The following is a 26,413-nucleotide window of genomic DNA, read 5'->3' as shown; positions in this document are numbered from 1 at the left end:
CCAGTATGACACAGCACACCATCAACACGAGCAGCACCATCAAAAGCCATGCATTGCTAATACCCAGTTTATGCTGATTTGGCAGAATTGCCATGCCTCTTTTCTTCATGTCCATTACATATGATCAGTGGATGTATGTACACTTGTGGGCCATAGTCTGCTCACCCTCTGCCCCCACCCTTGGCTGGAGGGAAGTCATTAGCCAGGATTGTAACACTAACAAAGACCTGTTCTTGAAACCTTGCAAGACAACATCAGGGATGGATGCTGATGAGAAGCCTGCATGTGGTGAAATGTGCACCCTAGGTGGAGCAGCTGCAGCATGCACACAGGAGCTAGACCTCCTGTTATTTCCTTGCACCTTGCCATAGAAAGGACCCTGATCTGACCCAGATGAGGCACTGTCTACCACAAGGGGGCAGTGGATCCTTGCATAGTGTATGTGGTGTATATAATGCACTATTCCTATAGGATGGCCCTGCAGAAGTAGCTATTTACCAGTAATCAGTGGGTGTGCTCTGCCAGACAGACCAGGGTTAAGCAACAGCAACATGAGGGACAGTTCCTGACAATACTGTTGCCTGTGCAGTCTTTAAAAAAAAAAAAAAAAAAAAAGTGTTGATGTGAAGCCCTGATGATAACTTCTTTTATGCCTGGAACAAGGGCAAAGGATGAAAGGATATAGACTAGGGCTCATGACTGTTCATAACTTAAGGTTTTCATATATACAGTATTATTTCTGGCATTTCATTTGTTTCTGTGTGGGTCAGTATATTACCCAGCATAAAACGTCATCATACAGAAAACATGCTTAGTTTAGTTTGTGATTGTGTTGGTAATTATCCACTAATGTGTTGAGGCCTTTTCGAGCATTGTGACTAGTCTGCCAAGTCAGGATAAATTGAGTTTAGGCATACATCTGCTAGTACAGACATGATGAACACAGTCGTACAGGTAGTAGCAGTAGCAGTAGTTGTAGTATTAGTAGTAGTAATAGTAGTAGTAGTTAGTAGTAACAACAACAACAACAACCCCAGACCCATGTGAAATGTGAAGCTGGTGGACTGCAGGCTTAAGCTGCCCTCCGGTGGTCCACCATCCTCCTTTCGAGGATAGGGATGTACCTGAGGAAAGTTTATAACTAGGTAGTTGAGTAACCTAGTTATATCAAAGCCACCACATGAAGGCATTCCTCTACAGCACCCAGAGACACCATTATCTCAGACACCAGGAACACTGCTAACTCTTTCACAGTGAGATGTTTTTGTAAGCCAGATTAAGTCATATGCTGGTATTAACCCCCTTAGGCAATATGACATGTTTTGCATTAAATCTTTGTGCTGTATTGAGGATGGGATTTCTAACGCTTGGAGTGAGATAGTCATAATCTTCCTCTTCAAGTTTCATACCATTTCAAGCTTTGTCTGTGAAGAAAACACTATAAACTAAGCAAGTTTGAAATATGAAAATATGTGCTTTGAAGGTAGACTTCGAATCTGTATATTTATGACACATATTTATTAGTAGCAGCCATGGCTAAGTGGGTTAGAGCACTCCGCTCTGACCGAAGGGTCGGAGGATCGAATCCACCCAAGGGTCATTGGTAGACATCAGGAAGGGCATCCGGTCATAAAATGCTACGCGCTCCAGTCCAAAAGTCCTCTACCCAGGGGCAATGCCTTAGCCCTTCAGGGATACCAGGCGTAAAACCAAATTATTTTTTATATTTTATATATTTTTATTTCATCTCTAAATTTCATCCATATGTAATACACCAGAATAACAAGCATGTGCCTGAAGAGGTTAAGAATAAAATAATAAAAGTTCATCATACTAAAGGTTTTATCAGTGCTGCAAAAATTCACCAAACAGTATACACTATAGCACCACATTAACAAATCCACATGCACAGCACACCTGCGCAGTACTATACATCAGCGCTATACACCTGCCAGCTCAGTACACTTGCCTGCAGTTTGTATTGGCCTGAGCACGCAAACTTCTCACAACCAGGGAACAGAATTATTTGCATTTTTCAAGATTTATTATTATTTTTCTTTAAGCGTCGCCGTCATTTGTACCGGGTCATCATGTACGAAGGGGGCTGTAGCTAAATGTTTGAGGCTTCTACGTGTTTTGTAATCTTGTATTTTCAAGTGTTACAAGGAATGGGGTTTTGCTGCATATTCCACAGTATCTTAATCCCTTCACTACTAGATGTGTCAGTTAACCCATCCAATCTGGTGATGCAGTGTTTACATCATTTTTTGTACCACCAGACGGTTTTACTTAGCGTAGGAGGGACCCTTTCAACTGGTGGGGTTAGTTATGCTGTCATTAACCCCTACAGTATGAGCTATCCCTTATTTAGGCAAATAAAATTTATTTGGAAATATCAGGGATAAAATAGAAAATGGGACTGAAAGAATGAAATGTAATTCAGTAAAGTCATTTGGTAAAAGGGTTCAGGGAGATTGCATGTGACTCCTCCACGATCAGAGATCTCTTTGAAGCTATATACTGTAACATAATTTGCCAGTAGCAAGATATAGACAGACATTTTAGTACCAGAAGGGTTCATGAAGGATGGTTCATATCCTTTCACAGCCAGAGGTCTTTTCTTTGCTGAATAACATCATCAGGAAGTAACGAGTTAAATATAAAATCCGTATTATTTGTGTAAAGATGTTAGGTAGTTTTTGGTAACCCATCCATTACCAGAGACCTTTACTAAGCTGAATAATATAATGTGATGATAACATTTTAAAGAAACCAGGATTTTTTTTTTTTTTTTTTTTTTTCCTCTGCTACCTCCACACAATATTGTTAGGCTTTTGGGAGACCTGTCATAGTGAAAGGGTTAAAAATACTCACCATTAACCTCATCACCCCAAATGGTTTTCCCAAAGCTGAATGAAATCAGATGGAGGTGAGAGGAATACAGTTAAAAAAAAAAACTTGTTCTGAAGGGATTAAGATTACAGTTGGCAGCAGAAGTATTCAGTTAGTATTGTTCTTGTCAGTGCTACAGTCGACTTCCCTAAGCCACTGAAATAATGGGTTAAAAATGACTGGATATAATTATTTTGGGGTTTTGGGGAGGCTGGCCAGGTGTAGGAGGGTGTTGAAGGCTCCCAGATGACACTATAATTCATTTTGTTTGTCTAGTGAGGAAACCTCCCCCAACCCCCCCTTTGTAGCTGGTTGGCTGATGTAATGGCTGAATGGCAGTGCTACAGTTCCATCTTGTTTCACATACAGTTCATTTCACTATATTTACCATTTTGTGTCACATCTGTATCAGTTTTTGAGTAAATAAGTACAGTAATACAAAGGTACTTGTTGTGTAGTGTGAGTCATGCATACCTACTCAGCCTCCATGCTCACCTGTCGGGAAGTAAATTGTAGTCAGAGGTTTATGCTGGATAAAGGTCTGTTGGTGACAGTGGCCTAGCCAGAGAGTGACCAGGGTGACACTGACCACAAAAGATTTGCCTGACCACCCCAGTGGCCACCCCAAATTTCTAGAGGAACACCTCCTTATCCCCTTAAGAGATCTCCATGGGCCACCCCATAATTAGGCTTGGCCACTCCTTGGCTATCCCATTTTTAAAATTCTAGCTGGACTCCTGGTTCTCGGCAGTTCATGTTTTCTAGACAGGGTAAATACATGTGTGATTGTAAATTGTTTTTCATACAGTATGGCAGAACTACAGATTTCCACCCTAACATTGGACAACAAGACTTTGTTTGTTGTGATACCATGCATATGGCTTCCTTCGAGTTAGGGGTAGAGTTTGAGGGCGAGCAGAGGCTATGGCTCTTTGAGTGTATGAAAATCATGAGTTGCTTAATGTGTTCATAGTAAAACAGTATTGAAGGGTAAGTGTTGTGAATATCAGCTGAGACCTTTGAAGATCATACAATCACAGCTCAGTATTCAAGATGAGGGTGTGGCTCAGTTTTGCCAAATTAACCTCTTGAATCAGCCAATGTATTTTTTTTGGTGTGTTCTTGCTACGTCCAGATGATTATGTTTATCTTATGGGAGATATTTTGTTTTGAAGGAGTTCTTGAGGACTGTATATCTAATCCCTTGTGTTTGCATGGCCAAAGCAATGACGGTAACAGCGCCACCTAATTTGCAAAGTCTCATAAGCCAAATAAAATGATCTGGGAGTGGCAAGAGTGAAAGTAAGGAATACATTGCAGGACTGAAGAGGTTAAAAGAAATGAATCGTAGCTAGGGTGGGTTGAGGCCTTATTGGTAGCATTGTCACTTCACGCTGCATTCTTCATTTTTTGTTTTTTGCTAATTCTGACAAGATATACATGCCCCATCATTCGTTTACCATCCTGCCTCTTGCCCAGTTCAGAACATACCGTAATAGCCATTTTGATTTGATTCTCCCCTTGATTACGTTTTATCATTTCAGTGCTGCATTAACATTCCCGGTAATATCCTTTGTATACTTGCAGTATTAAAAGATTTATTCACTTTCAATTTTAATTGCATCATAAATTATTATCAGTGGCTATTGGTTGTTGCGTAGTGCTCGGCCTCTCTTAAAAATAGCTAATATATAAATTCCCAGTTAAAAAAAACAGTATATATCATAGAAAGCTAAAGATTTTGATATAATTTTGTGTATAATTAGTTTCCACAAAAGTCAGAGACTGGTGGACAAGAGTAACATCCTGGCTAGATTTTTTCCTAGTCATTATCTTGTGGCTTGGCCTTGCTACTGCTCCCCTTGTGGAGCCCCACGGGGTGGGTGCCCCGGGCCGGGGTAGCAAGCCCCGACGGGCCCAGCCACAGGGCCAGCTAACCCACCGGCCCGCCCCAACAGTGGCTGCGTGTCCTGGCCACCTCGGCCCGCTAACACCCCGGCCCGCCCCAACAGTGGCTGTGTGTCCAGCCCCGTCCGTAGACTGTCCGGCTTTTCCCAGTGGAAGCGAGTGGCTACCAAGTTGGGAGTCAAGTAAGTCAGTGGCGCTGCACCCACCCATCAGTCAGTCAGTCCGCCCGCACGCCCATACCTCCCCTAGCCCTGTTAGGTCCTCAGTGGTACCTGCCTGCCTGCCTTCACTGTAGCTAGAGAGCTGCTGCAGCAGTGTCGACATGCACACCTGTGAGGTAGTGCTGGTGTGTCCCTCACATACCGCCACCGCTCCACCACACACACTCACCTCACACCTCTGTGTATCCACCCACTTGGGAACTTATGCCGTCTATGATGTAATGGTTATAGTTCCACTTCACTATAGTTCATTCACCTTAACTTGGCAGAGATTTTTGTCTTTTTGCAGTTTATTTCCTGTAGCTCGGTGGCAGAATAAGCCAGAACTCTGGCTGTACAGCCATTTCATAGCACTTTGTTACTAGCATTGTGTCCGAGTGTTTATGTCTCTTGTTACAGCTCGATATTCAGTATGGAGAGATGGCAGGCTTAGGCCAAGCTGAGGTGGACAGAGTATAGGTACTGAAATGTTCAACTGCCTTAAAATTCCATGAAGTTTGGAGTGCTTCTTGAACTTACCTGATTACCATTCATACTGTGATGGTATCACAGCTACATGTATCTTGAATAAGCCGAATGTTGTTAACTCTTAGAGGACAGAAAGCCACCCCTAAGCTGACTGAAATTGTCTGGTGGTGGCAAGAGTAAAATAATTCAGATTTCCACTCTGAACTGGCCATAAGGATATTAGAGACCTTGTTACCTCTTAGATGACAAAAAGCCATTCTTGAACTGAGTAAAATCATCCAGTGGAAGTGAGAATATAGTAGTTCATATTCCTCTTGCCTGAAGTGGTGAATTATCAGTATGATGTGTGAGGTAGGCCAACGATGTAGCCAGAAGCGGTATAGTGAGGGTGACACCGTAGCGACACTCGATCCGACACATTCCCACTTCACCCCACTTCACCAGGATGTGGATTCACAAATAAACTTAGTTTTCTGCTGTAATTAATGTTTGTCTTTGTGGGAGGAACAGTGACATACAGTGCTTCAATTTCTGTTGTTCTTTCTGCAAAATTATGACCTCTTTTTGTCAGAAGGATAAGGAAGAAGACAGAATTTTTCCACATTTCTTTTTCTGCCTGCAAAAGCTAACATTTGTTATTGGTGGAGGGACAGGGAAAGAATATTGCAGGATCTTCCCCTGTCTCAAATTCCTACAGTAACAAGTCATAGCCACAGAAGGAAGATTGAAAGAATTTTACTCATGTGGAAATACCATTTATTATGAAGATACAGTTTTTTCAGCCCAGAACTTTGGATCTTCTCATTTAATATTTCTATATATGTTGGTATAATTTTGAGTAATTGTGATATCAAGACATAAGAGGATAATTATTATAATTTAATTTGTGAATCTCAGTCCAAATATTCTGCCTGAAGGATGTTACCCGAAAAACATTTGCTGGAATGTGCGCCAGAGACGATATTTGCATTTTTTTGTTCCGATCTCGGCATGTAACTTGTGGATGTTAAGCCATCGAGCCAAGGGATGTCATTTGTAATTTTATTCTTGCCATCTTCTGATGATCTTATTAAGCTTCAGATAAACTTTTCGAATGGAAGTGGAGCCTTACCAAATGCCTTCATGTGACTTTTCTTTTTTTCCTTTGCCTAGGTTGAATAAGGTCATCTGGTAGCAGGAAGAATAAATACAAAATGACATCACCCATTTATTGATTATGCTCCTGGAAAATAACATAAACTTTGAGATACCATAAAGCATGAATCACCTCCCCACCAAAAATGATAGAGTGTAGTTGTGGATGTTGATGTGCTGCTGTGTTTAAATCCTATGTTTTTATTGTTTGCCTGTATTTCATCTAGACCAGGATGATGATGTGGTTTATTTCTATCGTCATATTGGATTTTATTATGTATCCAATTTTGCTGTATTTCTATGAGTATCAAGTGATGTGTCCTTTTGCGCAATATTTCTCAACGGTGTCTCTCTTGTTTAGCGCTTTTACTGATAGGGAAAAAATCATTTTGTATCAGCAGCAAAGGAGTTAATGGAGATTGCCTTTACCCCATTGACTGCTAGGACTTCAACCAGCTAAGTAATATTACCAGATGCCTAAGTAAACTATCTTGGTGTTGCCGAAGCAGCAGGTGATTTCGCCATGATAGTTTTCAGTCCTCTGACTGTTAGGCTATTCCCTTGCTAAATGTAGAGGGTTAATTGAACAGCCTTTTAACTTTACAGCTGCTCGATATTCCCTTTACTAAGTAGAATCTCCCAGTGCCAAGCAAAAGAGAGTACTCAAGGTGTCCATTTCAGCAAAAAGGTTAATTGATTATATTTTCTGCATCCTTAAGAACTTTTTTCTCTTGCTTGTGACTGCTGCTTTATTTTCCAGTCCAGTAGTGGTCTAGTCTGCATGCTGCGCTTCAGCTGATTGTTCTGTGTGTGTTCTCCACTTCTGATGTATTTTTCCTTTCCATTCTTCCTTGTTTGCATTTACCATTGACAGGTTCACATTATGGCAGGTTATTCTTTGATTTCTTGAGGTCATCTTTAGTTTAGCTCTCGGATAAGACTAACCCAGATTTAACATTTCCAGTGCAGTGAAATGGAATCTTAAGAATTTCATTGTGGCTTCTGGCAAATGTTTTTATTCTGCTTAGGGAAAATCTGTCACAGTGAAAGGTTAAAGACAGTATCTATTAATTCTGTCACTATGACGGGATTCTCCTAATCTTAAAATAATTGGTAGCCAGTGTCATGAATGAAATATTAAAATTCACAATTGTGTTGATATAGTTAAGAGATGTGAAAATAGTTTAATTGCCAAGTTAAACCAAATTCAGTTGTGTCAGGCCTTCATTTTTAAAACTTTAATGATATTGTGGTCATTTACCGTTTGTGATATCCTGAGTAATTAGTTCTTTAGTGACCTAGTAAGAGGATAATTAAGTATAAGCGTAATTTGTAAATGGTACCAGTATATGTATGGAGTCAGTATTTTAAGTATTCCCAATTCTGGGTGTGTAAAATTAATACTGCCAAATCTAATCAAATACTAACTCAAGGAAATGTAGTAATGTAGGATATATTACCTGGGCATTAAACCCAGGCCTGCGTAGGGTAGATAAAAGAGGCAGTATTCTTGTTTTCTAGGAGACTTACTGGCACATCTTCCATAGTGGTGTATTTCACATCATACTGTTCCATCGCATGGTATTTCTATCTGCTGACCTCTTCACAGTTATTATGTATACTGTTTATAATTTATTCTTGCCACTGTGGGATAATTTTACTTAAGGATGCCATCTCCTAATTGAAGGGATTAATGAAGGGTATCTCTAGTCCCTTCAGTTAAAAAAGAATTAATAGACTGAATATAGATTGTAGGGAGATAACAAGAAAAATTTTAAAAATATGTCCCTGGTTTTAAGAGGCTGCAATCAATACAGTTTGAATAAGTAATATTTAAGAATATACAGTATTAACATGTAGCTGCTAAAATATACTACCAAGAAGTGTATTAGGTGCAGAGAAGAGGTGCCCCTAGTTTACAAGAATATGTCTCGAGGGATATGCATAATTCACCATCATTTTGGACATATACCATCATTCGAATCTTGAATCCTGTGCTTGACCCAGTCTATACTAATGTCTGTCATCTTTATTGGCATTCTCCATCTGCCGCCCTTTTTTCTTAGCTTGGATGGCTAGCTGTTCTTCAGAATCCCCTCATGAAACTATTGATAATGTGATCTTCCACGATTATCTCTTTTGTTAGTGTAATCTTTCATGATTATCTCTCCTGTTAGTGTGATCTTCCTTGATTCTCTCTCCTGTTAATGTAATCATCCATGATTTTCTCTCTCTCTCTCTCTCTCTCTCTCTCTCTCATCTTCCATTATTATCTTTCTCTTGTTACTGTAATCTTCCATGACTGTTTCTCCACATAATATGGTCATGCCCATGGTTTCTTTTCATATAAATGTGTTAATGTAACTTATTTCACATACTGTACAGGGTAGTTAATTATCTTACAAAAAGCTGTACATTTTTTAACTGTAGAAGTTGATCATCAGAATCGCATTTTGAAAGTCTCCCATTAGTCTTGTATCTTCTGTTTTGAATATCTTCATTGATTTAGGTCACTTTCACACCATATACATGCTGGTATGTGTGGGTGTAGGCAGGAATTTCAAATCCCTGCAACCCATACTTTGAATTTATAGTTCCCTATCCTGAAAGTTCGTAATGATGTCTAAGACTCGTGTGCCAGGAGGAAATTACTTTGATTAATGTGATCTGTTGTGTTGTCTTCTATTAATGTGATTTTCAGTGGTTTGCCCTCTTTTCAGTATGCTAATTCACTTACTAACTTGATTCATTCCCATATCCTAAAACATGTTAATGAAATGTAAAACTCAATTGTGATTACATTGTGGTAATCCATGGGTACATCTCATATTCATGTGGTCTTCAGTAATATCCCATATTATAAGTGTGCACAGTCATCACTACACCCCAGTCCTGAAAGGTAGTCATGAAAATCCATAGCAGTTTACAAAAAAGTTTCAAATACTATAATTTTGAATAGTTACATCTTCTATCAGTGTGATCTTCCATATATTCCTGTATTAATATGATAACTCAGTTACCTGAATGCACACAGACCCTTGTCCTGAGAGCAGTTAATGTATTCTAGGAGTCATTTGTTGGAATTAACACTGCTGAATATTGTGGTCTGTAATATTTGTCTTTTATTCATGTGATCTTCAGTGAATTCATCTAATTGTGTCAATCTCTCTAGTGACTTCAGTTCCCTCATAAAAGTGCTGATTTTTTTTTCTTTTCATTTATAGGAGCTTTTTTCTTCTCATGAAACTTTAAGATGTTGCTCATCCTTGTCTTCCTCTCATTTTAATATGGTATTTCAATTCACTGACTTCATACAGCCTCCTTTCCTAGCAAGTAATGCTACAGGTTAGCTGTTAAATTTTTTCATGTCTTTTGATTAGTCTCACCCATTTCCCCCTTTCTTTTCACTGGGAATCTGGAGTGAATTTGAGCTTCATTGATGGTTAATTTTGTGGGAATAGTTTTGATGTGTTACTCTTAACTCCTTCCATTCTCCTACTGCCCCCTGGCTTCATTAATTGTGATGTCCTTGTTTTAGGATCTTCATTTCTTGATCTGAGTCCAGCCGTCCTCTAACTTCCTTCATATGTTTTACTCCATATGGCTATGATTTTACTTTTTTGTATCAGAGATCATCTTTTGACGGGCTTGGGAGACTTTCTAACTCCTCTTTCTTGACAATGAACATAATACAGAAATGACACCATGTTTCCTCTCAAGGAATCCCCTCATTTGGGGTAGCCATGGTACACTGGATGTTTTCTATGGGTTGGAAGCCAAGCCAAGTGCCAAAGCCTGCTAATTACTTTCCAGCAGTTGCCAGAAGCTTTGAAGCTTTGGGGAAGAAAAATAAGTTTGAGATATGTAATAAGATTTGTAACAGTGGGAGAGTCTTAGCTTCATGACTGTACTTGTAGATGAATGTTTCGTGTCAAAGAGTGATGATTGTGTGGTTAATTATTACACTGATTGCCACCGTTCACTCTCATAGTAGTATCTTCCAGAGTCAGTAGTAGCCATATCACACATTACTGTCATTTTGCATGTAAGTATTCCTTTACTGTAATATGAACATAGTGAGCCAAATGGTCCGCAAGAGATTAATAATGTGCAATATAGAAAAATAAACATGATAAGAAGATGCTATAGATGCTGTTGATGGCAAGAATAGGAGCCCTGTTTCTTTCATTGCCTTGTCTCACCTTCAGGGCCAAAACTTCATCAGTGTACCTTCCATTATATTACCTTGTCCTTCACATATTTTCTTCCCTGTATTTTCTGGCAACTCTTTTCCTGTGATGCAAAGTTACACACTCCCGCATTTTTTTATAATATCCCCTTCATTTATTCAGGGTTTTTTCTATGCTGGAGCAATGTTTCTTTCATTAATATTATCTTGTCCTTTGCATCTTTTCTTCCCTGTATTTTCTGGCAGTTCTTTTCCTGTGGTGCAAAGTTACTCTCTTTTTTTCAATAGTATCCCCTTCATTTCTTCATTTGCGTGGTTTGTGCATTAGGTGTACCTTAAAGTCTGTGCCTCTGAAATTATATCTGAGGTTACTGGTATTTGTTCTTCATATTGCCTTTCCTCTAGTCACTTTCCAATGCCCTTGTAAATATGTACCACCTCCCAGAAATGTATCTCGAATATCGGTGTGGGCATTGGGGAGAATGTGTCATAGACATATAAATACCCTCACTGTGAGACTTTTTACACTCCCAGTCACATTTAACCCTTTGAATCGGACAGCCTGTTTCTTTATATTAATGTTGCTGTAACCATATAATTTTATTCAGCTTAGGACAGGCCTCTAGTAGTGAAAGAGTTAATGAAGGGCATGTCCAGCATCTCCAGTTTGAAAAGCCTCTCCTAAGTGGAATAAAATCATATGAAAATAGCAAGAATAATATTATAAATATGGTATTGGATTGAAGGGCTTAATGGCATCAGATAATTTGCTGTTTTTTGGCAGTGCTTATCCCGTCCCCACTCCAAGGAAACTTTTTCCCTCTAGCCTCAACTGCCAGTCGTGTCCCCCTAGTCCCTCTGTACCTCTTAGTTACTTCACAGTTCATATTCTTGTGGGCTTATGAAGCATTCTGACACCTCTTCTGTAGTTTTAATGCCATATTGCTACATACAAACCTGTGTGTTTGACTAATGAATTTCCACAGGACATGCTTATAAAATATTCATTGGGAATATGTTGAGCGTGTCTTTAGTGGGTGACATGTTCAATCAAATAGCATCACATACAGCAGGTGGGTAGGTTTAAGGTGCAGATTTGGTTAAGATACAGTAAAAACCAGAGTATAACAAAGGTGGCAGCAGATTTATGCTTCCCAGTGGTAGCTGCCAGTAAATGAGCAGGCATTTCTTTATCTTTTTTTCTGAGATCTTGATTTTGTTAAGACCTGACTCTCGCATTCCTACGTAACTCCCTCATCCCAGAGCAGATAGCCCTTCCTCAAGCTTGACAAAATTAGGATTTGACTCTCCCTTCCATACCTATCAGGCCTTGCCTCCACAGAGTATACATTTCATTTTTGATACCACCATGTGATTTTATTTAGCTTTTTGGAAGACTTTTTCTGACGTAGTTAAAGTATAGTGCTTAATAACTCCCTCTCAGTGAAAAATTTGCATAAGGTAAATAAAATCCTAAGATGGTAGCAAAGAAGAGAATGGAATAGGCATATTTGTGAAGGAAGAAGTGCCAGGGTGACTCTTATGCCCACAAGAATGCACCCTAAGATTTCTGTTGTGGTGTGGCCTCGAAAATAGGCCTATAGTTCTGTGTGGTCAAAAGTACTGTATAACACTTCATTGGAATATTATAACTCCCACTTTTACGTATCTCAAAGTTGGTTGATTTGGTGTTATTTATTCCCAAACTGTGAGGCATTTTCTCTTCCCAGGATGATTTTGTGTACCTAACCCTACCTATCCCACCTACCCACCCCAACCCAGCCTAACCTATATCATCCTTGGAAAGAAAAGGTGCCCTACATGATGACAGTTTGGAAATATGTGTTTACTGATGATAAATAGATATACGGGGTGTACCTGTATTGTTTTGTATGGTAGTTTGGTGTAATAATGTTGTTAGTTGTTGGTATATAATATTTTTTATTTTAATTATTATTATTATTATTATTATTATTATTATTATTATTGTTGTTGTTATTGGTGATTTTGGTTGTTTTGTTATTATTTATTATTTGTTATTATTTTTATTATAATTATTATTATTCATTTACAGTCATTTTGTTATTACAGTATTTTGTTCTTATTCGTAATTATACCTGTATTATTGGTATTCTTATCATTTCATTGTTGTTAGTGTTGTATTAATTGTTATACTTGACACTCACACTGTTATCCTTTTATTATGCAGTTTAGTGTCACTGATTACTATTTCATTGTTTATATTGGTATTTCAGGTAAGCCATATAAGCCATTTTCTATGTTATTGATCTGTCTGTGTTCGTAGTTAACCATCTACAAGTAATTTCATTTGGTGTTGAGGAGTATATTTTGTGTTATAGTGTGATTTTTTTTTATCTTTTTGGTGTTATGTAAGCTCTCTCTCTCTCTCTCTCTCAGTTGTTTGATGTTACAGATAAACTTTTTCATTAAGTTTGTATGGTAAGGTAAATCAGTTGTTAGTTTTAGTTAAGGATAAATCTTTTATTTACCTTTGTTTTTGGGATTAAGTAAACCTGATTAAATTTTGGTGTGTTAGAAGTGACCAGTACATCTAATTTTTTTACATGCTCAGAATTTTTAATATAAGCAGTTGTTCATATAGTACCCTACTCGTACTTGATTGACAGACAAACAAACAATGATTTCCCTGCCGTAAATATGATTGGCGTTGCAGGAAGAACAAGCAGGGGACATTCTAGAAATTTCTGTCTCTTGTTCCTCCTGCAAAAGCAACCCTGATGTTATGAGAGGCAGATTAAATTGTTCGTTTGTGACTCTCGGTTTATTTTTATTAGTGTCTTCTTCCTTTACCTCATGTAATAGTGAAGTTGTAGTGTAAATTGATGTCATGAACCTCACCCACTACAACCTAAGGACATTTTTTCTAATTCATGTTACTGTCAAGCGCTTTTATTCAGCTTGCGAGACTCTCGTATGGAGCGTTTAGGTATGACCTTCACTAGCCTCTCCACTATGAAAGTCTCTTGTAAGCATCCTAAAATCTGTTGGGAGTAACAAGCCTAGAATGTAGTCTCATTGTACTGAAGAGGTTGTATGATGGACCTGGCATCAGCAATTCACCCTTCATTGTTACCAAGCATTCTCTCTCATAATGCACCATCACTGTCAAAAGTTCCTCTTTACATACGAGGTTTCAAATTTGAATAAATGATTACTGTATTGAGGTTGTCCATGATATAGTTGCCTCCACTTCTTAGCACTACAGGGTTTGGTGTTTTGGAGGTGATATGTGTGTATTCGTTTACATCTTATGCTTGCTGTTGTCGGAAAACTATAAAGAGCATGTTTGAACTTAGTAAATGTAAGATGTAAACAAATAAAGTAGTATCACAAAAGACTTCCAACTCGCCACCTCTTGTAATACTTAGAAATGGAGACAGTTGTACAGCTGTTGTTTTGTGTGGACTGGAAGCTAAACCAGTTTCTAAAACCAGTTGATTCATGGAGACTGTTGGGTAAAATATTAATCTCAGATGTGTAGTGAGATGATTTATAAAACAGTATGTTAGTCTCATCTTGGACTTATACCTAAGTGCTTGGGACTAAATGTGTCCTTCCTAAGAGTAATGATTGTGTGGCAATACGTGTACTGTTTCTACACTAACTTGGCCAGATACTGTCATTTCACCATCTCAAATGCCTAGCTGTACTACATGATATAATATGCAAAATAATGAAAATCTGGGCAAGGGTAGTGTAAAGCAAGTATTAGTACCAAGTTTGTAGCCACACTTCATGCTAATGGTTGTATTTCCCAGGGACAGTGGTAGCCACCCATCTACTACCAAAAATTCAACCAGCTTCATTATTTTATTTATTTATTTATTTTCTTAGTGAGAGTATTTATGTTTGAACAAAAATTAAGATTGTAAAGAGGAACTCTTGGCTGTGTCTGTATAAGGAGATGCATTTTTTTCTTTTTTATTTTTTTATTTTGTAAAGGAGGGTGTTTGTGTTTTATTGGGACAGATTAACTAATTGATTTTGTTCATATCTTCTCTCCCAACTTCTTTGCCTCCCATCTCTTCTTCATTCCCTTCTCATTCCTTATCTTTATTATCTGTTCTACCACTTTTCATCCCTTCTTCACCTTTTTTATCTCTCTTATTCCTCCTCCTGATCTCCCCTTTTCCCCCCACTTCACTCCACGTCTTCTTGTCTCCCTTCGATCATCCCCCTTTCTCCTCTTCGTTTCCTATCTCTTCCTTCTGATAATCACTCCTCACACTTCATCCCTCCTCCTGCTTCTCCACCCCCTCTCCTTCCCTTCTCACTTCTCTCCTTCTGCTTCCCCTTCCCCCCTCTTTTCCGTACTCTTACTGTCTCCTCTTTTCCTGTGATTTCTTCTCATCCTCCATCCCCACCTCATCACTCTTCCTTCTTCTCCTGCACTGGTCCTCTTTCACCCCCTATTCCATCCCCCCTCCTCTCCTTTCCCATCTCCTCTCTCCTACTCCTTACTTTATCTCCTCCTCTCCTTTCCTCATTCTTCTCCTTATATTTTCACTCCTTCCTCCATCTCCTTCTTTCCCACTTCTTACTTACCCATCCTCTGTCTCCTCCTCTCTCCTCCTCTCTCCTCCTCCTCCTCCTCCTCCTAGCAGCAAGGTGCAGAGCGAGGAGAAAGAGGCTGAACTGCTCGCCCATGAAGGAGACGCAAAGTAAGTACCCTTTATTACCCTTTAGTACCGTTTATTATTTATTATTTATTGTTTAACTGCTGGAAAGGGATGCCTTCTTGTGGTGGCGTGGATATAACCAGGCTGCACCACTGCCTGGCTATACAAACGTCCCTCATATCCCTCCCTATCCCCCCAGAATGATGGTGGACTGCAGGAGGAGGGACCGGGTTCACATTCAGATGGGTTACTACTACTACTACTGTTATATCATGCTCCCACTACTACTACTACTACAACAACAACAACAACAACAACAACAACAACAACAACAACTACTACTACTACTACTACTACTAATGTTTATATCATGTTCCCAATACTATTATTATTGTTTTTTTATATTTAATTGTATTCGTTATGACACCTGGGCACTCAAACCAGATGAAGCCTGCGGGGGTTTGTATCTGAGGGGTGGTTTTGAGTTTCGTGCCTGTGTAATGCCACTCAGGGGTGAAAGAGGCTGGTCATCTCTCCCATAAATGTCGAGAATGAGTTGCCTAGCCCCGGGCCCCTACACTCCTGTTTACATGGGGTAATTTGGGTGTGGATGATATTTTTGTGCATATCCTACTTCATGTATTCTTCGTTACTACTTTCTGAGGTATATTTTTCTGTCTTACTCCTGTCTACGTTGTGTGTGTGTGTGTGTGTGTGTGTGTGAAAAATAATATCACGGAAGCCTAGTATTGAGGTAAAATTAGATAGATAGATTGATTCATAGATAGACAGAAAACGACAGACAGACAGACAGACAGACATAAGCAGACCGACTGACAGATTGACAGATGGATGGATGAACGGACGGGTGGACCTAGAGACAGTCAGACAGGTATAGATGGATAGATAGATGAGTGAATAAGTAGGTAAATAGATGGATGAACAGATGGACAGGCATGCAGATAGAGGGATAGATGAATAAATAGATAGACAGACAGACAGGCTAGACGTACAGGAGACAGACGGACAGGTAGGCTGGTGGATAGATAGCTAGATAGATAAATGTTCCTGGGAGCATCATACGTCTTGACTCCCAAACTAAGGGTTAAATAGATAGATAGATACATAGATAGATAGATAGGTAGATGCACCAGGGAGCCTCCTAACACGACAAAGCCACGACTCACATTGACAGTAATGCATTTCGTGGAATTTGCTAGATTCGCCCACTCCCCCTCCCCCTTGATAACGCTTGGTATGGCGGTAATCTTATCTACTCTCTCTTTCTCTCTCTCTCTCTCTCTCTCTCTCTCTCTCACACACACACACACACACACACACACACACACACACACACACACACACACACACACACACACACACACACACACACCATGCACTAATTCACATAATACACTGATAAGGAGTGGTTAAAGAAGCCATCCTCTGTCTGGAAGAACGCAGTTTCGATCTCACGGTTGGACAAGAGTGTGTGTTTAATTTCACCAAAACAAACTTTACCGCGAACACCACTACACCACTCCTGAGTAAGCCCACGGGTGTATTTAGTAAGGACGGTGGGTGTTAACATTGAAGTGGTGACATGTGAAGGTGTATGGTACGTAGAAGGAGTGCTGGACCTGAGGGAACGGGTTGTTAGGTCAACGTGCAGAGATGAAAATGTTAAAAAAAATAACGTGGATCATACCCAAGCTGTTTGCGTTTCAGTGCGAAGGTGGGTTGGGGTGATGGTGATGATGATGATGATAAGTGGGAAGAATGAAGGAATGATGATGATGATGATGACGATGACGTGTGAGAAGCATGGAAGGATGATGATGGTTATGATGATGATGGTGACGTGTGGGAAGCATGGAGGGATGATGATGATGACGATGATGATGATTGAGAAGCAGAGTAGGGATGATGATGATGATGATGATGATGAGTTAGAACCAGTAGGGATGATGATAACGATGATAACGATAGTAACGACGACGATGATGACGATGGTTTGGCTGCAGGTTAGGTTAGGGGTGATGGTGATGGTGATGAAGGTGGCAGTGCTCCTTATCAGCAATGTAGGACTGATAAGAATTGTTGCCACTCTATCTCGCTTCGTCCAGTAAAGCGTAGTTACCAATCAGTACGTAGTTGCAAATCAGTCATGTTATGTGGAGATTAAGAGATTGGATTTTTCATTTATCTGCAGGATTTTGCGGAGTATTTTCAAGTTCTGGCGATATTTTGGCGACTGTGGCCTATTTTCGCGACGATTAAGTGGATATTTGTGGATAACGTATAAAAACTGAGATTTACGTTTTGATTTTCTTGCAATATTCTGGATTTTTTTTCTAGTTTTGGCGATTTTTGGCGTATTTCGTGGAGATTTTGTGGATATTAGTGCATAAGCCATTTTGTATAAAGATTGATACGATATTTTTTCATTTAACTCTAGTATTTACGAGATTATCATGAAGTTTTTGCGATATTTTGGCGACTGGCGTATTTCGCGAAGATTTTATGGATCTTTGTATTTCCCGGTAGGCTATCATTTTCTTCAAGCATTTTTATCGACCTTTTTCAGTTCGGTTTGGCATCTCTGTGGTCGGCTTTTCAAACATATGATCTTTTCCCGTCGTATCTAACTCTTGTTTTTGCAGGAGGAAATAAACAAACTTAGGAAGGTTTTGCATTCACCCTTCGCTATCCTGCAAGAAGAAAACACGTAACCCACGATCATTTTTCTCTCGTAACTAAGATGCACAGGACAGGCAGACAGTTTGATTGAAATATTTAGTGTTGTAATTTTACGTCCTTCCTCTTGCAAGAACAAATCAGGAATCGATCGTAAATTTGCTCGGTTATCTCATCCCCTGATAAGCGGGCGGCACCGAGGCATAAGAGTGCTTTCGGCGCCAGTACTACGTTCACCACCCTAGAGGCATATAGTGCGTCCATCGAAACATGGCCAAGATTTTCGTCCAGTGCTTGTTTTCGCTTACATTAGTGACGAAAAGACAGGGCTACGGTTCTAAATCCTGGCACTTCTTCGTGACTAGCATAATCGTGTGTTACTCTTAGTTTTGAGCTTCATTTCACGTAACTCAGTGACGGAAGCAGACAGTGCCATGGGTCTGCATCCTGGCACTTCTTCGTGACCAGCATAATGTTCTTGTGTTACTCCGTTAGTCCTTTTGAGCTTTATTTCACGTAGCTCTGTGACGAAAAAAGACTTGTTACAAGTCTACATCCTGTCCTTAGCACTTCTTTGTGACTAGCATAAACTTGTGTTAATCTCACGTCGCTCAGTGACTTCCGGAAGACAATGCTACGGTTCCGCATCCCGTACATAGGCGCTTCTTCGTGACTGGCATAATATTCCAGTGTTAGTCTCATGTTACAGCTCAGCATTTAAGACGGAGAGATAGCAATTTTAGGCCAAGTTGAATTGAAAAGATATAGTAGCTGTAGTCACCAATATCAGCCCGTGTGGTAATAGAAGCGATTTTTATGATTATGGATGCAGCGTATACCGAAATAACGTTAATTTTTGCTCGAAATTTGTCAGAAAAGGATGACGGAATAGTGTACTGATTTTAAAGTGCGTGCAGGTGATTGACAGGGATGTTGTGTCCGCCAAATTACGGGCTGTGTGTTAGTGTTACCCTGTGCTCATGTGCTATTAATTTCAGCAGCTTCTTTTACATAATGAAGGATAATGCGCATGCCAATAAATAAGTAAATAAATAAATAAACTTAGGTAACACCGTGCATGCCTTAATAATGCTCGTGATATGATTAATTTTAACAAAGTTCTTTACATATTGAAGGATTTTGTGCATGCCAGGAAATAAATAAATAAATAAAATCATCATCATCATCATCCTGACCTCCTTTCCCACCCAAGGGCAGGGTGAGGAGTAGCAATGTCCAGACAGCCCAAGTTTGGCCAGTCTAATGAGGAGGAATAATAATAATAATAATAATAATAATAATAATAATAATACCATGCTTGCCTAGATCATGCTCAAGTGATACTGCGTACTTGCCCAAATCATGCTCGAGTGATAGCTTATTGATTGGTACTCGTTTGCATATTTTATCGAGCTTGTTTTTCATGTTAATGGCAAAACCCCCGTGTTTTTCAAATTAGTGAATAGTCAGATGCATGAATCCCAAAGGTACATGCAAGGGGGAAAAAAATTAATCCGTCCCGTACCCGTTTTTCGTTGTTAAAAAAAAAAAAATGTTGCTGAGAAATAGATGATGTTTTTCGTGTCTGCTTGAAGAGACTAGTGCGTAAGTCTAAAACGAAGAGAAAGCTAAACAGATTCCTCCATAGCATGCCCGTGAATATCGTCTGTAAGGTGAATATATATATATTTTTTATTTGTGGAACTCGTGAACTTCAGTGTAACCGTTGAACGTGATTGCATAAGTTCTCCCTGCAACGTAAACGTGCATGATTGTTGATGTAGCCGTGTAGTGATGAGGCAACATGCAACAGGAAGGCTGTGTTGTGATAGAGCTACCCCAGTTGATTATATATTAGAAAGGCCAGAAGACGAAGGAAATGACGAAATAAGTCGAGTGGCGAGCTGATAAAAGATAGGGTTAGTACTCAGTAGGAAGAAAGTGTGATAGTGCTACCTCAATTGATAGCGTATTAGGAAGGGCAGAGGACGAAGAAATTGCCGGAAATCATTAAGTTGAATTTTAGGAAAGGCAGAAGAAATTGCTTCAAAATATTAAGTTGAATAGTAGGAAAGGCAGAAGACGAAGAAATTGCTGGAAAATATTAGGCAGAATTTTAGGAAAGGCAGAAGACGAAGAAATTGCCGAAAATATTAAGCTGAATATTAGGACAGGCAGGAAACTAAGAAATTACTTGAAAATATTAAGTTCAATGTTACGAAAGACAGAAGACGAAGAAATTGCTGGGAAATATTAAGCTGAATGGTAAAGAGAGGCGCAGAAGGAAAGAACGTGTGTTACTGTTATTCCAATTGATAATAAACCGAGTAAGCCAATATACGGAGGAGCAGACAGAAAATAATAACTAAAATACAACCCTAAACCCAAAAGCTTAACAGAAACAGGTTCAAAAGAAAGGCTGGAATGTGACGTGGGTATCTCAGTTAAGAAAATAAATAGTAGGAGCACTGAAAATTTTAAACTGTTAAAACTGTAAACCAGGAAGCAGATGCATTGTTGATGTAAGTGGATATGGAAAAACAGATCGGAAAAGGAATCATGTGACGTTGTTATATCTAACTGAGAATAAATTAGGCAAGTCAGGATATGAAGGAACATTTAAAATAATAAACAGACTGAAATAGAAGCCCTTGCATTGTTGAAACTGTGAGTTGAAAAGGAAAAATCTGAACGGAGAAGGAATCATGTGACCTTATCAGAATTACAGTGAACAGAAAATCAGTGTATGAAGGAGTGGAGTCAGAATTTCAAGCTTGAATGACTATGTAAGAAGCAAAGAAAAAAACTAAAAAGAAAAATGGCGCATAAGAAGATCGAGTCTCTGAAATCCAAAATTGGCCTCTCGCGGAGCATGAATGATTTGTCTCAGATCCTCCTTGATAGATCCAAAGTCTCCGAGAGCCTTAGTGACCCAGTGCCCAAAGATGTGGAGGACTCTGTAAGGGATTTTAAAAAATCACAACGACGTGCATCGGAAAAATCTGGAAAGCGAAAAGAGAAGAGCGAGAACAAGACATATGATAAGGAGAACTACGAGGTCGCCAAAGAATTCCTGTCATCGATGAGGTTAAAGAGCAAAAACTCGGGCAGGCACAAAAAGGGGAGTTTGGAGAGTTTAGAAGACAGCGCCAAAAACAAGGAAGCCTTCGCAACAGCGAGGAAAAAGAGCAAGGAAGACAAGCATAAAAAAGACAGTTTGGAAAATGGCGCGCAAGACACCTCTGCATCAGTGAGGAAAAAGAACAAGGAAAATAAGCATAAAAAAGACAGTTCGGAAGATGGCGCCAAAGAAACTTTTGCATCAATTAGGAAAATGAGCAAAGAGGTCAAACAGAAGAAAGAGATCTCGGAAGACGGCGCTAGAGACAAAGAAACTCCTGCGTCAGTGAGGAAAAGGCACCTCATGGGTAGCATGGAGGAAATAAATGCCAGGGTCAGTGAAAATGGTGTCCATGATAGCTCACCAAGTCAGGAAAGGAAGGAGTCGGAACTGATCTCTGACGAAGTGGACAGCTTTGTGGAAGGGAAGCATTCTGGTGAACTCTGTCCCTCTACAGGCTTCCTTCCCCCCTACACCTTCCCCTTGTACCAGGGGCATGGAGATGACGAAGAGTAGGTTGATATTATAGTTCTTTCATCTTAACTTGGCCCAGATTTTCGTCCTTTTGTAGCTTATTTTACGTACTTCAGTGACAAAGACAATGCTGCGTCTCTATATCCTCTCACTAGCACTTCTTCATGACTAGCAGCGTATTCTAGTGTTTATTTTTACAACTCAGCATTTAAGATGGCATAATTTTGCTCAAGTAGAGTAAGATGATCTAATTTCGGTTATAACATCCGATTACTACTACTGTTTTGAGCCTGTTTGTGGTGAACCATTCATGTAGTGTGTTGAGGTAAGGTTGGAGGATGGGTGCAGCTGTGTTTGCGTTTTGGTGCGTACATGTGAGTGTTTTATCATCTGCATAGGAAGCTATGTGTATTTGTGGTGTGTGGGTATGTCGTGCATGTATAGGTTAAAGAGTATAGGGGACAAAACAGATCCTTGGGGGACGCCGTTTGTGAAGTTTCTGATGTTAGAAGACTGACCGGCAAATGTTACGTGTGCACTCTACAGATCATACAGAACAAGGCCCTAAAAATAATCACAGCCTGCACAGCTATTGCACCCACAGACCACCTGCATCAAGAGGCCAAAGTCCTCTAAGTCAAGGATCACCTAGACATGAGAGGCACCCAGATTCTTTGCTGCAGCCTCCTCAAACCCACAACATCCACTTCATTACTTGGCAGCACATCCACCCTCACAAAGGAACATCAAAACAACACCCATCACACGATATCATAAACACTGCCATCTCTCCCCCCTCGCCCACCTCAGACCAGCTTCCAGAAGCATATCCACACTCAAATCACTCGGCGCTCCATTCAGTCACTTAAAGACAACACACAGCTGCATGCACGGCCTCCTGATATCCACCCTTCTGAATTTTATCTCCCTCGTGAGGACAGGGTCCACCTGGCCAGGCTGAGATGTGGGCAGTCCAGCCCTCTTAAGCTATCAGAAGAGGCTGGATGACTCCATCGCTGATGCCTGTCCAGGATGCAACACAACACCCCATACTATTAAGCACATTATGGAAGACTGCGCTGCACACAATCACCTACGCCAACAACACAACATACACTCCATGAGAGCTCTGTGGGAAAGCCCGGTCTCGGCCGTGGCCTTCTTAAGGGACTCGGGGCAGTTCGGCCAGACTGCCTAGGGAACAACAACAACAACTACTACTACTACTACTACTAATAATAATACTAATACTGCTGCTGCTGCTACTACTACTGCTACTACTACTACTACTACTAACCTAGTAGTAGTAGTAGTAGCTGCAGCAGGAAAGAGAGTAAATGAAATAAATACGCAGCTGACTTAAGACGATGGTGTTTATGGTGTAACGGGTGAGGAGGTAAGATATTTTTTTTTAAGGTATTCTCCCATAGTCTTTGTTCCGCGGTTTTTTTTTTTTTTTTTTTTTTTTTTTTCGTTCTTGCTACAGCACCTCAGACTCATACCTCATACTGTCATTTCATACTGACCCCTTTTCGCATTGACACCTTATACTGTCATACCTCATACTGCCACTTCACACACTACCCTATCTCACACTGCCACACGATACACTGCCACATTGCCCACTACCACACCACACACTGTCACACCATACACTGCCACATTGCCCACTGCCACACCATACACTGCCGACTGCTACACCACACACTGCCACAGCACTTTCACACCATACACTGCCACACCACACACACACACACACACACACACACACACACACACACACACACACACACACACACACACACACACACACACACACACACGCTGCCACACCACACGCTGCCACATCACACACCACCACATCACACACCACCACATCACACACCACCACATCACACGTGCCACACCACACACCACCACATAACACGCTGCCACACCACACACTGCCACATCACACACTGCAACACCTCACACTGCCATACCACACACTGCCACACCCTACACTGTCACACCACACACTGCCACACTACACACACTGCCACACTACACACACTGCCACACTACACACACTGCCACATCACACACTCTGCCACACCACACACTCTGCCACACCACACACTGCCACACCACACACACTGCCACACCACACATACCACACACTGCCACACCCTACACTCACACCACACACTGTCATACCACACACTGCCACACCACACACAGTGCCACACCACACACACTGCCACACCACATACTGCCACACCACACACTCTGCCACACCACACACTCTGCCACACCACACATGCTGCCACACCACACACTCTGCCACACCACACATGCTGCCACACCACACACACTACCACACCACACACTGCCACACTACACACACTGCCACACTACACACACTGCCACACCACACACTGCCACACCACACACTCTGCCACACCACACATGTCACACTGCCACACTCTACACTGTCACATCACACACTCATACCACACACTGCCACACTACACACAGTGCCACACCACACACACTGCCACACCACACACTGCCACACCACATACTGCCACACCACACACTCTGTCACACCACACACTCTGCCACACCACACATGCTGCCACACCACACACACTGCCACACCACACACTGCCACACCTCATACTACTACACTGGCACACCACACACTACCACACCACACACAACCACACCACACACTGCCACACCACACACTGCCACACCACACACTGCCACATCACACACTGCAACACCTCACACTGCCATACCACACACTGCCACACCACACACAAACACACACTGCCACACCACACCACACACTGTCACACCACACCACACACTGCCACACCACACACAAACACACACTGCCACACCACACCACACACTGTCACACCACACACTGTCACACCACACACCACTACACTCACACTACCACACCACACACTTACACACCACACACTGCCACATCACACACTACCACACCCCCACACTGCACACCACACACAGTACCACACCCCCACACTGCACACCACACACAGTACTACACCACACACCACGACACCACACACTGCCACACCACACACTAGTAGCCCATAGTTTAAGAAATAGACTGGTAGATAATACCTTTTTTTCAGTAACAAAGTCAGAAAAAAAAAAAATCTTGTATTGATATGTGAAGTTTGATGCATCCCAAATTAGGAAAGTGGTATGCTGACTGACAGGACCTGCCGATTTCTATTCCAGGGTTAAGCAGGGAAGTGAGAGAGAGAGAGAGAGACATTAATATCATTGGTGCTTACTGTAGTGTCCTGAATGAGATAGCCTGTCATCAGTATAATATAAATGGTAGGTATTAGTGCTGAAGGGGTGTCAGACACTTATATTCAGCTTTGAAGAGTGCCGTGGTAATGAAAGGGTTAAGGAAGGCAGTATCAATAGTTCTTTCACCTTAGATTCTCATTATTTTGTAGCCTGTTTCATATACTGCACTGGCTGCAAAAGTTAATGCTACAGCTCAACATCCTTTCCACAGCACTTCATCTGACCAGCATTATATTCTAGTGTTAATCTATTGTTAAAACTCAGCTGTCAAGAAGGAATAAAAGCAATTTTAGGCCAGTTTAGTGCAAAAAAGAATCCCTCCAGTTTGAAAAGTCTCAAGCTGATTCAAGTTTTCTGGAGATAGCAAAAATAATTTTTAAAATTTCATTGGAGTCAAAGGGAAAAGGAATTACTGTACTGTATTGTACTTTGTAAAGCGTATGTTTTTAATGGTAAGTTTCCATGCCTGTGACTTCAATTATACAATATCTTCATGAACCATATTAATCTAGTGTTTCTGTTAACAGCATCCTGGAGGTGAACTCGGCGTCAATGGAATCACTCGATGATGGGCCTAATGAAGGTAAGAGTGTAATTCCTGGACTGTATTCTTGTTGCTGAGGGCGGATTCCTAGTATCACCCTTACCCACTTATTTATGTGTAATGCAGTGTTAATTTTTCTTGTGTTTGGTTTGTGCAGCCATTGTTGATATAAAAATAATTACAAGCACTGTAACATACAAGAAAGGTATAAGATGTTATTGGTAAAATAAATTGTTAGGAAGATGTGTTACAAAGGCTGCAAAGCACTCAAGAATATTGTCATCAGCTTAGCAGGATTTCATGAGTTTCTCTCCTTTTGTTTTTGTAAGTGATTTAGTTTGCATATTACACCTTATTATTGTCTTGCATGTCAGGTTGTGTATATCCAGTGGCATACCAATAACGACACTCAGGAATGAGCTCCTGGTCACTCGTGCCTAAAATGTCTTGACTGCATAGCCTACCTCTGGATGTCAATGCTCCTGATGGAGTAAAAAAAAAAAAAATAATAATAATAATAATGATACATATTTTAGTAATGTAAAATTTAAAAAATATGAATAGCATACAAGAGAACATCTTGGAGTGATATGAAAAATAACTCACTAAGGAATAATTGCTCTGAAGACAGCTATACAATGGGAATATGGCACAAAACATTTCATCAAGTATAAGCAGTGGTGCTATGTACCCTGGGTGGAACACAGCAACTGGCTGCATCCACCAAGGATCCAATCCTTGTCATATTTCCCTGCACCCTGTCTTGGG

At 40.5% G+C, this 26,413-nt stretch overlaps 1 protein-coding gene across 1 annotated transcript in view; it reads left to right on the top strand.

Annotated features, from left to right (window-relative positions):
* The window catches only part of cyst (rho guanine nucleotide exchange factor 18 cysts), a 285,265-nt gene that overhangs the window by 242,422 nt on the left and 16,430 nt on the right, over nt 1-26,413 (top strand). Inside the window, exons 13-15 of the mRNA XM_080287144.1 lie at nt 4,851-4,982; nt 15,459-15,515; nt 25,629-25,684. Of these exons, the coding sequence (XP_080143270.1) occupies nt 4,851-4,982; nt 15,459-15,515; nt 25,629-25,684 (245 nt within the window). The remainder of the gene's footprint in view (nt 1-4,850; nt 4,983-15,458; nt 15,516-25,628; nt 25,685-26,413) is intronic.

This window comes from Coenobita brevimanus, chromosome 116 (genome assembly GCF_032717465.1).
Source record: "Coenobita brevimanus isolate Jiangsu-jjx chromosome 116, ASM3271746v2, whole genome shotgun sequence".
Classification (NCBI taxonomy): domain Eukaryota; kingdom Metazoa; phylum Arthropoda; class Malacostraca; order Decapoda; family Coenobitidae; genus Coenobita; species Coenobita brevimanus.
The sequence above is the reverse complement of the archived record's forward strand: the minus strand, read 5'-3'. Positions and strand labels throughout refer to the sequence as shown.